This window comes from Schistocerca nitens, chromosome 6, assembly GCF_023898315.1.
Source record: "Schistocerca nitens isolate TAMUIC-IGC-003100 chromosome 6, iqSchNite1.1, whole genome shotgun sequence".
NCBI lineage: Eukaryota > Metazoa > Arthropoda > Insecta > Orthoptera > Acrididae > Schistocerca > Schistocerca nitens.
The window spans coordinates 164,607,968-164,624,768 of NC_064619.1; the positions used below are offsets into that span (position 1 = coordinate 164,607,968).

General features: G+C 38.3%; 1 protein-coding gene across 2 annotated transcripts in view; it reads left to right on the forward strand.

Moving 5' to 3' along the window:
• The window catches only part of LOC126262465 (baculoviral IAP repeat-containing protein 6-like), a 164,516-nt gene that overhangs the window by 44,390 nt on the left and 103,325 nt on the right, over nt 1–16,801 (forward strand). For both annotated transcript variants that reach the window (XM_049959122.1, XM_049959123.1), the window contains exon 2: nt 13,118–15,399. In XM_049959122.1, coding sequence (XP_049815079.1) covers nt 13,170–15,399 — 2,230 coding nt within the window. In that variant the 5' untranslated portion in view covers nt 13,118–13,169. The remainder of the gene's footprint in view (nt 1–13,117; nt 15,400–16,801) is intronic.

Here is a 16,801-nt window from a genome sequence, read left to right on the forward strand (position 1 = left end):
ATGACAAGTATTTTTCAGTTATTGCATGAATGTCACTTTGTATGGGAAAAGTTCTAATTTTTTCCTTGCTGTGTGGTCTGCTCCAACACTAACACAGATTTCCTGGGTGAGTTTTCTTACTGACTTGTTCAAACTCATGGACATTTTATCGGAAATATCGAGTAGTTTATCCTCAGACAAAACCCTACGACGACCACTTCTCGGTACATCTGACACTGAACCCGTCCTTCCGAAATTTGTTAAACAAATCTCGCACAGTATCGCGATGTGGGAGTGTTGTCTTCAGGAAAACTGAATTAAATGTAAGAAACTGTAACTGTGTATTTACTTCCAGCTTTGAACACGTTTGACTAAAAACACACATTCTTCAATGATTAGCATTTTAACAGTGACAGACGAAACAAACGAACAAAGGAACTAAACTTAAACGTTCACGTCAACACATAACGACACACACCAACGATACTACTGACGCTGGCTGAGATAAACGAAATAGTGGAATGTTGGAGGAGTCCACTTGAAGGGAAGTAACCCAGGCATGCGCGACTAACAATCATACGACACTGCAGAGAGACTTTTTGAACACCCCGTAGTTGCTGTCATTATGCACAGAGGCACATAAAATTGTTTATTATTTAGTTACCAGTGTTATAGACTTTAATGTGGATGAGTAGATATATAAAGCTAGAGTGTGAATGCTGGAGACCAATCTGCTGTGCACTCTTAATACATCATGTCATTGTGTTTAATATATTGTTTGCAAGATATAACCAAAACTTAACAAAATCAACTACATAAGAAATAAAACATTTGCCCAAAATGCCCACTTTAGGTTGTAACACTTGTCAGTATCGATTTTGTTGCTGTGTTTAATGTTTCGAAAAGCCAGTTCTTAAGATCATACAGCAACACATCAACCATGACACTTGTTCTGATGTCAAAGGAGGCTGTGTTTCAACATTGGTGCATGTGCTCAGTAGTGTCAGCTGTTGCCTGAAAAACTAGACATTTCAGATTATCTTCAAAGAAATACTTCATTTGTGAATATCTGGTAACTAAGTTTGCCTTGGAATTTGGCAACTATAATCACGCCATTGTTAAAGCCCAGAATCAAAGAGAAGAGTGGCTTTGAACTTCATTGTCGTCATCAAGTGCCACATTCAATGTTTTAGAATGCAACACACATCTCATAAACTGATACAAAGGGAGCTGGGTAACAAACCAAATAAAATGTAATTGCATTGTCATTATGGGTATATGTTAGAAAATGAAATAATGGGTACTAAACTTTTTTCTTTTTTTTGGGGGGGGGATTATTTTAATAACTTGTTATGTTACTGATAAATGTCAATGTATAAGGGGCCAATCAATCAAAATCACTGTGAGCATTGAGACAATCATCCAAATGATGCACCAGGTGGAAAATACCCCTTTGGTAAAACACTGTGTTGTGCTGTGTGAAGAAGCCATAACTGTCTGCTGCACATCATCAGACAGTTATGATTGACCCTTCAAGGCCTTAAGGGACTGAAGGCCTTAAAGGGTGGGTGCTAGCAGTGTCTCCCATGAAGGTTGGCGTAATTTCTGCATTGAGACATTTGCGATATAGGGGCTTGTATTGTAATGAGGCAGCAGCACCCTTGGTGCACTGTTTCACAATGGTGGTTTTAGACAGACATGCTGCCCCATACACATTCTTCATTCTCCGATGGACCGAGGGATGTCTATCGATGTTTGTCCTTTGGCAGAAAAAATAACAGAATGTTGGTCCTATTTGGTAATAACGTTGCCATAGTTCCAGTTTCCTCATTTACTGCGAGCACGTCAGACACGAATGCCACACTAATCCCTTGCCTACATGTTGGTGCTTACGTACCCACATCAGTCCTGCTACATAGCATATACAGTGAAACAGTGCCCTCAAACTAACTTTTTAATCACCCCTTTTATTTGTCACAGATTGATTTACAAATTAGGACACCATTATAAGACAAACATGTCATTTGTAAAATTTTGGGAAACAGTGAAAACTTGTATGAAATTTGTGTTTAATTGCAGTTGTAATGGTTAAATTTAGAATATTTATATGCTCAGCCAATAATATTTTAAGTTGTGTTTAATAGTATTAACCAGTAAGTGTTCTTAATATACCAAATGTTTCTTTTACTGCATGTAAGCTTTTCTATATTATGTGAATTGAAGGAGGAGGGGAGGGAAGGATTTCATATGTCAGCTCCATCAGGACTTTATGCGCAGTCAGCTGCGACAAGTGAAAATGTGTGCTGGGCCTGGATTCAGATGGGGTATCGCCTGCTTACTAGGTAGTTACGTTAACCATTGCACCACACAGACACAGCATTCATTGCAATTACACGGAATATCTTGGTATGCCCGGAGTGGTTAATGCAACTGCCTGGTAAGCAGATCCTGGGTTTGAGTCCCAGTCTGGCACACATTTTCACTTGTCATCGCAAACTCCTTATAAAGTCCAATGCAGCTGACATAATGAAATCCTTTCCTCCACACTTGCCAGATCTAGCCCCTTAGATGCAGTTTGACTGTAGGGAACAAAAATGTCCCAGGGGGCCACGTTGAGCAAATATAGAGGTCGTCCAGCAGGGTGATGCTGCATTTCTCCCTCTCCCCCACCTCCACCTCTCCCTTCAATTTACATAATACATGTTACAGCTGTTGATTCTGTGTTGTCTGTTCTTACGGACATGTCCAAAAGAACATAAACTACACATTCATATATACGTAAGCTTTTCTATGAAGTCGCTTCTTATTTATCGTGACTACCCCATACGCAGTACATTACAGTATTCAGTTTTTTATTTTGTTTTCTGAATTAAGTGACATTGTCAGAGGGGCTCTGCATTCTTTGTTCACAGTAAAAGTAAACAAGAAAAGAAACTAAACTGGCATTGCAGTGACACAGCTTTCAGCACCCTCACATAATACGTTGTTGCATTTTATAATGAGAATTACTTATGAAGACAAACAATTTTTAAACGGTGTAGCAATCAAATAACTGGACTGGTGCTACAAAACACTTTATTGATTACCAATTACATTACATCTTCCATGTATTGTCCTTGTCGAGCCCTTCACTGTTCCATTTGAATTTTCCATTTGTTCAGAGAAGTGCTGGAAGTTTGCTTCTGCCAGTTTGTTGAGAACATTGATCACTTTTGCTTTCACAGCCTCCACACGTGCCAGATCTAGTCCCCTTAGATGCAGTTTGACTGTAGGCAACAAAAATGTCCCAGGGGGCCACGTTGAGCAAATACAGTGGTTGTCCAGCAGGGTGACGCTTCATTTCACAATGAATGCGTTATCAGACAAGGTGGAATGGGCTGGCACACCAGATTTTTCTCTCTTTACTCATTCACCGTGAACAGCAGTCAGAATCTGTGTTATAATGTTGACTGCCTAATTTTCAAGGACCCTTTTGGCATAGTCCATATCAATTCAGGCAGGCTAGGAAAAATCTTAAATTCAGTCTCGGATGTTATTGAATTTAGCATATGTTAAAATGAAGGACTAAGTAAGGAACACACATTTTTTTTTTTTTGTTTTCTCCAAAAAAAGTTTCTGCTCAGAGATACAGTCCCCCAAAGCTGACACTGCGCGTACCATTTGAAGATGTGAATTTTGGAAAAAATTTTAAAAAGCTGTATCTCTAGAACAGTTCTAGGTATTTTGTTAGTGGTTTTTTTTTAATTTGAAAGATAATTGCTTTATGATTACAAAGAAAGCCTTCATGTGGACTTAACTGTCAAAGTTCTTTTACTATAGCATTCTGAACTTTTTATAATGTATGGAAAAACTTTTTTTCAAAAATGCCAATCCGCAATTTTTTCCTGTTGATTAATACCATATGGTTCTACATTCCCTGAAAAGGAGAGCTCCCACTTTCAGGTTGAACAGCTTTTATAAACAATTGAAATTTTAGCCATACATAGAACTTGTCATTTTATCACATAAAAGGCTCTTGAAAATCAAGAGGGCTGTGGATGTGTAATATTTCGTGACTCTCGTAAAATCCTCAGCATTCTGAATCACAGCTGTCTGGAAAGATTGTTTTGTAGTGCATAAAATGTACCTCTTCACACTCAATTTTTTGACCTTCAACTGTTGTAATTATAGTGTCTTCTTTTGTTGGCAATCTGGCAAGAACAGTACCATTAACCCACTCAGTTGGTGGCACAAGCGACTTACTCAGTTCAAACAACTGGTAACGATTTTTAAAATGACTAGGAGCACCATCAGAAATAATGATCTTCTCTGCCCCTGTTTGCAGTTGAAGAATTTTGCGCATTGCTAGCAAAGCATTTGCTGAGTCATGTCCTGTGTCATCACTTACAACTGCAACATTTGTAGTCTTGTTTTGAAAATATTTCACTCCTGTAAAAATTGAAACCTGTTCATTACTCCAATGATACCCTTGTACTTCCTGTGGAGAATATGGAGCAGTTCTCAGCAAAATCACAGTGAAGCAATTAACATAGTTGTTCAGCCTGTACACACCCTTTCACTTCTGCAATGTGGTGGTGTTGTTGCAATTTCTTTACATCCTTCCTCCTCTGGTGGGAGGATCCACCATTCTGTGAAGTTTGTGGTGTACTGCTTTCAGTTCAGCATATTGTGGCTAGATGTGGCCTGTATACTGATATTAGGGCGGCCCTCAGTCTCGCTGGAGATCCAGTGATACCGATACCAGTGTTTAAAGAGTGGTGAAATTTTGTGAACTGTCAGGCCTCATCCCTAAATTGGTGGGGAAGGGCAGCAATCTGTAATATGTTATAAACTGATCTGCATATGGGGACAGCCTTCGTCCACACCCATGAGATTTGCATGTTGACTTTTCGTCAACCCTAACAATAATAATAATAATAATAATAATCCACCCCGTGGAGGCCCGGGAAAAGAATAGGCCTCCGGTATGTTCTGCCAGTCGTAAAAGGCGACGAAAAGAACAAACCACTAATAGGGCTAACCCCCCTTTTAGTGTGATTACTTGGTTCAGGACAGAACTAAAGAAGCCTCGGACAAGCGCCGTCATGGTCGGGGACGGCGCTTGAACCCTATGCCCGCCCACAATGGTAATGACACTGCTAGCCAACTGGAAAATGATTTAAATCCAAATAGAGGTGTTTTGCAGGATATGCGTCCTGCAACCACCCTAGAAGGAAAACAAAGACAGAGGATGAGATGGTCAGATGAAGTTAATCGACACCTCATGTTCTGTTATTACCAAGCAACAAACCTAGGAACCAACACAACTGGATACAGATCACAAGTATACACAACATTTATTACCAGATACCCAGAATTAAAATTTTTAACAGAACAACGTCTAGCTGATCAGATTCGTGTAATAATAAAAAATAACAGGATACCCCAGTCAGAATTAGAAAACATCAAACAACAAGTACAACAAATACTGGAACAAAATAATGTACAGTCACAAGAAGAAGAAAATACAGTAATAGACTCAAACATCCCAGAGCAAACAAACAAAGAACAACACGCATCAATTAAACAATCAGAGGAAAATGAAATCTTAAGACAGCCACCAGCACAAGCACAAATAGAACACGAAGTGACACACATGTTAGATATAGAAGAAAAATTTCAGTTGACATATATAGAATACAAAGACACAAATACAGACATTAGACCATTCTTGCATAGACCACCAAATAGCCCACAAGTCGAAACAACAATAAAAACTATCAACACAATCATACACAACAAAATAAATGAATACACAACTATGGAAGAGTTACAACTACTGGTTTATGTAGGAGCACTCACTACACTAAATATACACACTAGGCAGATATCAGAACCAACCAACACACAGAAGAAACCCACAAAACCAGCATGGCAACACAGGCTACAGATCAGAATAGAAAAACTGAGAAAAGACATCGGACAGCTAACACAATTTATAAGAAATGAAATATCGGACAAAAAACGAAAAAGGTTAGGTAAAATCTCACAACAAGAAGCAATAGAGCAATTAGATGAAAAGAAGCAAAAATTACAAGCTTTGGCGAAACGACTTAGAAGATACAAAAAAAGTGAAAATAGAAGGAAACAAAACCAAACATTCAACACAAACCAAAAGAAATTTTACCAAACAATAGATAACACACACATAAAAATAGACAATCCACCAAACATAAGAGACATGGAACACTTCTGGAGCAGCATATGGTCAAACCCGGTACAACATAACAGGCATGCACGGTGGATACAAGCAGAAACAGATACATACAAGATGATACCACAAATGCGTGAAGTGATAATTTTGCAACATGAAGTCACCCGAGCAATTAATTCTACACACAATTGGAAAGCCCCTGGAAATGATAAAATAGCAAATTTCTGGCTAAAGAAGTTCACCTCAACACATTCACATCTAACTAAATTATTTAACAGTTACATTGCAGACCCATACATATTCCCTGATACACTTACACATGGAATAACTTATCTGAAACCTAAAGATCAAGCAGACACAGCAAACCCAGCTAAATATCGCCCCATAACATGCCTACCAACAATCTACAAAATATTAACTTCAGTCATTAAACAGAAATTAATGACACATACAACACAGAACAAAATTATAAATGAAGAACAAAAAGGCTGTTGCAAAGGAGCGCGAGGATGTAAAGAGCAACTGATAATAGATGCAGAGGTGACATATCAAGCTAAAACTAAACAAAGGTCTCTACACTACGCATACATTGATTACCAAAAAGCTTTTGATAGTGTACCCCACTCATGGTTACTACAAATATTGGAAATATACAAAGTAGATCCTAAATTGATACAGTTCCTAAACATAGTAATGAAAAACTGGAAAACCACACTTAATATCCAAACAAATTCAGATAATATCACATCACAGCCAATACAGATTAAGCGTGGAATATACCAAGGAGACTCATTAAGTCCTTTCTGGTTCTGTCTTGCTCTGAACCCACTATCCAACATGCTAAATAATTCAAATTATGGATATAATATTACTGGAACATACCCACACAAAATCACTCATTTGCTATACATGGATGATCTAAAACTACTGGCAGCAACCAATCAACAACTCAACCAATTATTAAAGATAACAGAAGTATTCAGCAATGATATAAATATGGCTTTTGGAACAGACAAATGTAAGAAAAATAGCATAGTCAAGGGAAAACACACTAAACAAGAAGATTACATACTTGATAACCACAACGACTGCATAGAAGCGATGGAAAAGACAGATGCCTATAAATACCTAGGATACAGACAAAAAATAGGAATAGATAATACAAATATTAAAGAAGAACTAAAAGAAAAATATAGACAAAGACTAACAAAAATACTGAAAACAGAATTGACAGCAAGAAACAAGACCAAAGCTATAAATACTTATGCCATACCAATATTGACCTACTCATTTGGAGTAGTGAAATGGAGTAACACAGACCTAGAAGCACTCAATACACTTACACGATCACAATGCCATAAATATAGAATACATCACATACATTCAGCAACAGAAAGATTCACATTAAGCAGAAAGGAAGGAGGAAGGGGATTTAGCGATATAAAAAACCTACATTATGGACAGGTAGACAATTTAAGAAAATTCTTTCTAGAACGCGCAGAAACTAGCAAAATACACAAAGCAATTACTCATATAAATACATCGGCTACACCACTGCAATTTCATAACCACTTCTACAACCCTTTAGATCACATAACATCAACAGATACGAAGAAAGTAAATTGGAAAAAGAAAACACTTCATGGCAAGCACCCGTATCATCTAACACAGCCACACATCGATCAAGACGCATCCAACACATGGCTAAGGAAAGGCAATATATACAGTGAGACAGAAGGATTCATGATTGCAATACAGGATCAAACAATAAACACCAGGTATTACAGCAAGCATATTATTAAAGATCCCAATACCACAACAGATAAATGCAGACTTTGTAAACAACAAATAGAAACAGTAGATCACATCACAAGCGGATGTGCAATACTAGCAAATACAGAATACCCCAGAAGACATGACAATGTCGCAAAAATAATACATCAACAGCTTGCCTTACAACATAAACTTATAAAACAACACGTTCCTACATATAAGTATGCACCACAAAATGTACTGGAGAATGATGAATACAAATTATACTGGAACAGAACCATTATAACAGATAAAACAACGCCACATAACAAACCTGACATCATACTCACCAATAAAAAGAAGAAATTAACACAACTAATCGAAATATCCATACCCAATACAACAAATATACAAAAGAAAACAGGAGAAAAAATTGAAAAATACATCCAACTGGCTGAGGAAGTCAAAGACATGTGGCATCAGGATAAAGTTGACATTATACCAATTATACTCTCAACTACAGGAGTCATACCACACAATATCCACCAATACATCAATGCAATACAGCTACATCCAAACATATATATACAACTACAGAAATCCGTAATTATTGATACATGTTCAATTACCCGAAAGTTCCTAAATGCAATATAACATATACCGTACAGCAAAAAGGAAGTGACGCTTGATAAAGGTCCGCGTCACTCCATTCCTCACCAGACTTAACGTCTGAGAAAGTAAAGATAATAATCCAAACTTATATATACAACTACAGAAATCTGTAATTATTGATACATGTTCAATTACCCGAAAGTTCCTAAATGCAATATAACATATACCGTACAGTTAAAAGGAAGTGACGCTTGATCAAGGTCCGCGTCACTTTCCATTTTTAACCAGACTTAACGTCTGAGAAAGTAAAGAAATAATAATAAAAATAAAAATATCTTCAGATGCTGGTTTGTTACTGCTTTCACTGACTGTTTACAAAGTTCACAAATGAAACTGTCGAAGGCAACAGTTTTCTTAATTAGTTTATTTTCATCCCATGTTACAAGTGTAACTTCTGCAGAGTTACCTGCTACGTCTTCCAGGCCGAGTGTATGTAAAGGCAGTCCTATCTTTCCAGGGTAGTCACCACATTCTTCAAACAAAGAAGTCTCTTGCTTTACGTTGCAGACTACTAATGACTTGACACGCCCAGCCAAGGTGTCCTATGTCGCGTGCTCCAGTAAGTTCTTCTAAGTTACCGCACAAAGTTCAAAAATCGAGCAGTACCCACATAAACAGACATCTCTAGGTGGGTGTGAAACCACCCACTTTGGTTGTAGTGCATAAAATGTACCTCTTCACTTCACAATTTCTTGACATTAAGCTGTTATGGTTATAGTGTCTTCTTTTGTTGGCACTCTGGCAAAGAACAATACCATTTACCTTCCAGATAAAATGACTGCCCTATTTGAACTTGAGCTGCTTCTACATTAATGATCATAATAGGTACCTGGTCTTCCAAAGACACCTTTTACAGACCTCACATTTCTTGATTTGTCTACCATGTCCTTTTATACTGATAGATTGTGGTTCAAAATTGTTTTCTTTGAAAATGTCCCTGGAATAGTAGTTAAAACTTGTGCCTTTCGCTGTAGGATGCACAGTATTCAACAGTTGAATTGATACTTGTGAAAAATTCCTGGCAAGAGGTATAAGAGTGCTTTTGTTCATTTTCTTCTGAAGATGGAATTTCCACTTTGAAGAGAGTGGTCAGTTTTGCTGTAGTGTATTCATCCCTAGCTTTAGTAATTTCTCTGTGCTTTCTTGATGCATAGAGCTTATGACTCAACTTCACTGACCACGATTTCTTAACAGGACATACACCTACCTCTGTAGTTGATCTATTCAGGGTACTTAATTCTTCCTCTGTTAATGCAAGATTTGCATCATCTATACCATGGGAAGCTTCACCTTGTTCAGATACTATCATTGTTCTTATTCTGCCTAAACACTTAGAACACACAAAGTTATCACTGGCAACATCTTCACTTGTTTACAGTCTTCAAATGAGAACACTTATTCCATACCTGAACAAAGTCTTTCTTTTTTTTTCTTTTTTCTTATATATCACTCTTTTATGGATATACAAATAGTCAACTCACTTGACTCTACTTATAGTATAGTCAGAAGACATTGCACAGTCCTTTTCACAAAGCACACTGCAACTGTGTCATGTCAACTGACAAATTCCTCACGAAAACACAGAACTCTCTGGATGGTCTCAGATTTATTAGAAGCCTCTTTAGTAAACAAATTAGCAATGAAAAACTGTATTACAGAAACCTGAAATGAACAACCACATCAAAGAAACTACAACAAAGTGTAAGAAATAACTGCAACAAAGAAAGTGGAAAGAAATAACTGCAACAAAGACAACAGAAATAAACATTGTAACAAAGAAATTAACAATACCAGAGAAGTTGCTACTCACCATAAAGCAGAGATGCTGAGTCGTAATAGGCACAACAAAAAGATCCACACAATTACAGCTTTAGGCCATTAAGGCCCCCCCCTCTCTCTCTCTCTCTCTCTCTCTCTCACACACATACACACACACCTCTCTCTCTCTCTCTCTCTCTCTCTCTCTCTCTCTCTCTCACACACACACACACACACACACACACACACACCTGTCTGAGTGTGGTTTGTTCTCTGAGGCTGCAGGTGTGTGTGTGTGTGTGTGTGTGTGTGTGTGTGACAAAGGCCTTAATGGTTGAAAGCTATAATTGTGTGAATCTTTTTGTTGTGCCTATTGCGACTCAGCATTTCCGCTTTATGGTGAGTAGCAACTTTCCTTCTCTGGTATTGTTACATTCCATCCTGGATTTTCCATTGCTTGATTTTAACAAAGAAATTAGTAAGAAACAACTTCAGTGAAGACCTACATTACCCATGAAAGTTTAAAAAAAATGATTTTTAAAATGAAACCTGTCCAACTTAAAAGTGGAAGCTCTCCTTTACAGAGACTACCTGCCTGAAGTGATACGGATTATGCCTCTCAGAATCATAGGTAAAGAAACTGCAATTATTCTGTAGCAGTTTTCCCTAGTTTCACAACAAAATTGAGGTTAATGTGTTACTCCATCTGAACTCTTTGCATTTTCCACCTAGACACTAGCACCAAAATATCAGCACACATTTGCTGCAGTGAGACTGAATAATGTTAACTGGGACACCTCAAGCCCAGGACGGGGAGCATCAACTGACACAACCATCTTCAAACTTGCCATGGTGCACTTGCTGTTGGCGGGTAGCAGCACCAATCCACTTATTTGCCACACCTCGTAGTATAATAAGTAGGGGTGATAGGGACTTTCAAACAGAAAGCTTTAGATTCTTACAGTAATATAAACACTTGATTTCAAGGAAAATATTGAGTGTGATATAGGCAAGTCCAAGGTAAAACAAACAAGCAACGGAATTGGTGTAGATAATTACAATACTGTAGTTCAGGCATATAGCAGTGGGTAGAAAGATAAACAAGAATTAAATATAGCAACTCAATCTGTATTTGTTTTGTAGAACACATTCATAAGGTCAGTTACTTCGTTCAAATTCTTGCGTGTGCCCATTTTCCATGCAGTGCCTCTCTTATGATTTTCTTTTATTAACTGTCCGGTAATGCACACCAGCAAAAATAAATGGAAAGATATAAATTATTTTCTACACCTTTCATTTCTTCTTAACGACCCCACCAACCTAATTTCCAAAACCACCAGGATACCACAAGAATTATTGGTTTAGCTTAAAAATGTTGAATGATTGTACCTCCTTTCAGAAACTACTGCGCTATCCGGAATTATACCTGCCAACCTCTACAAGGGTAATGATTTAGTAGTATTGTATTGTGAGATGAATTATAGGCCACCTGCTATTCTCTTCATCCCACACCCAGTAGCATTCATTGTCTGGTCAATATTTTGTTCAGACCTGTTCTAGACACCAAGCAACATGGCCAAGTGGTTAGCGCACTGGACTCACGTTTAGGAGGATGATGGTTCAAACCCGCGTCCGACCTTCCTGATTTAGGTTTTCCATGATTTCCCTAAATCACTTCAGGCAAATTGCGGGATGGTTCCTTTGAAAGAGCATGGTCGATTTCCTTCTCCATCCTTCCCTAATCTGATGGGATTGATGACCTTGCCCCTCACCCAAATCAACCAACTCTTCTTGACCCATTTTGAATCCCCATGGTTCATTTGAAATTTCATTCACTGCTAAATTTGTTCCATGTTCCCTTCTATCAGTGCTAAAGCTAGTTCCATCTTTCCTGTGTGAGGTTTCCCATCTGGAGTGTCAGTTTATATGTTACTGCTGCAGCTTTTTATGTTACCATCATGATCAGTAAAATGTTGAGGACAAACGGGTACAGACGAGGAGTCTTATTTATATCTGACAGAAGTTTTGGCAGAGCATGCACAAAAACACTTGAGCCATAATCTAATAGCAGCTTCATTGCCTCAGTTGTTTCCTTTGTCCTGCACCAATCTGGGAATTTGCTCTAGAATGCTTGGTTGGTGGCTTGTACACCCCTTGGCATAAACATTTTCTGAATGGTACCATTGGTTTACCTCCTTTTTCTCTCTTCCAGACTACTACTTTAATCTCTCCCAATTCTTTACTTTTATTTATCATTTCTCTTTTTTGTATAATCAGTTTTCTTTTCTTTACAGCTCATTCTGATCTGTCGTTACAGTTATGTCTTGCCATTGCCTGTCGTTTCTTTCTTTTTTTATGTATATGTTTGTTTTTCAAATGGTTTCTGTATTTGGAATTCATTGTTGATTTTTTAAACACTTAACTGATTGTCTTCTACCCATTTCTCTGTTATGTGAGATGAACAGACACAGGTGCTAAAATCTAGCCTCTGTGCAACGTTATCATTTTTGTCTGTTTACTGCTGCATGGTAAGCTGATTTGATTTTTTTTCTGCTTACATTTGATCGTACTTTGATTTTGGAGACACACGGTGTTTGTGATTGTCATTTGTTGCACAACTATTTCCTATTAATATATCTGGCAACACATTTAAAAATTAAACTTTTACTGTAAAATTTTCATTGTAAATATTGTAGTCTATGTTGATATTGGCATATAGCAGACTGCCATACTTAAAGAACATTTTTCTACACTTTGTTTCAGATTGATTTTCAACGGTGAAGGTGAAGGGCACAGAGCACATCCAGATTGTAAAATGGCTGCCCTTTCTACAGAGTCTGTTAAAATAGAAGCAATGGAAGAGCGTCAGGAAATGTTAACAATGAAGAAAATACTACACGAAGAATATGTTCGTTGGTCAGAAGCCAACAGTGGTCATATAAAACTTGTTTCTCAAATTGTTAATGATGGACAAATCTGCTTAGAATTCTCCGTTGGTAATAGTGGGACATTTACCTTGGTTTGTCCATCAGACTATCCTAATCATGAAGACAGTTTTTTCATTGAGAGATCAACACTCCATGGTACATGGTGTGTTGCTCTTAATGAATATATAGTTGATTCTGACTGCTGTCCATCTCTGAAGACTGTATTGGACAAGGCACTTAGACTGTATCTCAAAGATGAACAGAGTAGTATGTGTAGTAGTTCTGATGACTCTGCAGAAGATGATGAGATACCTATGGAAGAAGATGAAAGCTATGATGCAGATATCATTATTGAAGAGAAGAAGAAACGATGGCGAAAAAAAGAAGCATCTTTAAGAGCTGTCGACAATAATCCAAAAGCATCTGACATGTTTCAAAACACTTCTAAGGATCATCCTGAACAAGTCTTCAGCAGCTCTGCAGCATCAGGAATCCTGACAAATGATTTGGTTAACATTATGATGTCAGCAAAACGCAGTGGCATAGCAGCAGAACCAGTTGATGACAATATATATCAGTGGTATGTTTATCTGTCATCATTCACTCCTGGAGGCCCTTTGGCTCAAGATTTGAATCAGGTTAAGGAGCATTTTGGATATAAGTACATACAGCTGCAGCTTGATTTTACAATGGATCTCTATCCATTTTATCCACCAGTTGTTAAAGTTATAAGACCTCGTCTTGTGGGCTCCACCATAAACTCTGTTGCAACATTGGATCTGCTGAAATTGTCCAACTGGAATCCAGCCCGGGATATGAAATCAGTTTTGGAAGAAATCAAGGACTATCTTGATAAGAACAGCAGACTCAATATTAAAACAAAACGAAATGACAGACTTAGGTTCCCTCAGGGAGCTTATTTAGACATTGAAAATCATTTAATGCGCCTAACATTTGTAAGTGAAGTTCCATTATCTAATACAAAGGCTGCTGATAATTCTGGTTGGACTGCAAAAGTTCCATGTACTAGTGAAAGTGAAATTCCAGTTGTTGCAGGAAAGAAGAAAGATTACAAAAAGACGTGGTTTCCACGTGGTACTGGATACAGTTCATCTACACAGTCCGGTTGGGATGTGAAAGCATACCTTGCAGCTCAAAAGGAAAAGGATCATCAGATTGAACTAGTTCTCAGAGGAATTCTACGTGAGATTGAAAAAGTTTGTGGGATATCGAAAGGTAGATCTTCATTCCTAGTGTACAACAGTGTTTCATTTCCAACATCTAGTTCATTTGCAAAGTTTGAGACTTCAAGCACAGAAGTTGGAGGTTCTAGTGCAGCTGTTGGAAGTGCAATTGCGAATAATGAAACACCGTGCGGAGATATTGAAATGCCTTTAGAGAATTTGAGTGAGAGTGAAAATGTTGAATTATCAGAAGTCTCGTCAGATGACGAAAAGTGGGCTATTGATGGTGTTGAAGAGCTGTGCAGTGTCTTGGCTGATTCTAGTTTGCTACCATTTTTGGAATCCAAATTAAAAGTAACATCATTTCTTGATATCTGTCAACATACTTCAGTCTATCAGCGTGTTGTTGACATTATAAACACTATTGCCACGCAGCCCAAGTTGGTTCCACTCTTATGGCATTTACCTGGCCGGGCTAATTCCATGTATGATTTGATCAGCCAGCTAGAGAAGGAAGCAGAATCAATTGTGTCAAAACTGAAAAAAACTGCTGAGAATGGAACTGCAGGGAATCTAAAAAAGTTTGAGAGAGGAAGGGGAAGGAAATGTACACTGTTTAATGAGTGGGCAGGTCACGATTTGTCTCTTGGCATGTATGAGCCACAATTATCGGGGAGAACAGATTCTGATGATGAAATATTTTCAGAAAGTAAAAAACCCATCAATGAGCACACTTTCGCTAATGAATTTTGTCGCATGAGCCAAGCTGTTAAAGAAGCGCTTCAGAATTGTGGGCTACTAGACAAATCAGCATCAACCAGTGAAGAGGGTGAAACTTCAGAAGGAAGACGTATTGGTATAAACACCCTTGATGTTGCACGGGCATACAAGGATGCCTTGAAAGACCTGCAGTTTCTTAGTTGTGACATTGACGGTAAGTGGATTCCTTTCAGCACAAATGGAAATGTAATAGTTTTACAGCACATATCAATTCCATCTTGAAGTTTCCAGGGTATAGACATATACTGTCAAAATTTGGTTCATATAGAAACTAATTAGTAAATTTTATGCTATTTATATTTGATTGTAAAGCAAGTGATTGTATCAGTTAGTTTCTTTGTGTTGTCATTACATTCAGTTTCAAATGTGAACTGCATGCCAAACATCTTGTACCCAGAATGATCTACAGACACACAGTTACACTGGACCATTTGTCACTCTTATATTACACCAGAAATAAAGGCAAGAACTGATTAGAATTTTACTCAATGGAGGGGGGGGGGCAGAGTACCAAACAAAACAGAATGCAAAATTCTACCTGCAAGCAAGACAAAAAGGATGAAGTTTGATGATAACGTGGAAAGTAAGTATAAATAACACCACTTATGTAATCACACAGTTTTTAGTAGTTGTTCTTAATAAAGTGTGTCCAGTCACATTGTGACCAACCGTCAAAAGCAGAATACGGTAACCACTTCTTGCAGTGCGGACCACTGTATGACATGCAGGCAGAGTCATTGAAGTTCAGAAGGTAGGTGGTCCCACAGATTCTCAATAGAGTTTGAATCTGGGGAGTTTTTGACCAGAAGAGTACAGTAAACTCATCGTGGTAGCTCTTCAAACTATGCACATGCTTGCAAGCTGTGTGACTTAGTTCATTGTCCTGCTGACAGATGCCTTCGTGCAGAGGAAAAACAAACTGCATGTAGTGGTGCACATGGTCCTCAAGGACAGATGCACATTTATGTTGATCCAGTGTGTCTTCGAGAATGATGTTATCACCCAGGGAGTGTCACAAAAACCTTCCCCAGACCCTAACACTCCTTCCTCCGGCATAGACCCTTGACAGGCGGGGTGCCGACCATCTGACTGATGGGCCGTAAAATGTGATTCAATTGAAAAGGTCACATGTCCTCGCTTAGTGGACATCCAGTTGTGGTATTGGTGTGGAAATTCCAGCCTTTGTTGCTGATGAGCAGCAGTCAGCGTGGATGCGTGAATCAAGTGCCTGGTCTGGAGGCCCTTATGCAGCAGTGCTCATTGAATGGATATTCAGGAGATGCTGTTGGTAGCGCCTTGGTTCATTTGGGAAGTCAGTTGCTCAACAGTCGCACATCTATTCTCCCATAGACATCTCTGCAGCTGTCATTCACCCGTCACTAATGGCCTGTGGTGCACCACTGTTGTCTCGGTGCCTGTTTTTGACAGTGTCATTTTGCCTTGCATGGTATACTTCAACCATAGCAACAGTCAGTCAGTTTACAAACTTAGTTGTTTCATAAATCCTTCAACCCTTGGCCCGAAAGCCAATGAGCATGTCGTTTTGGATGTCAGAT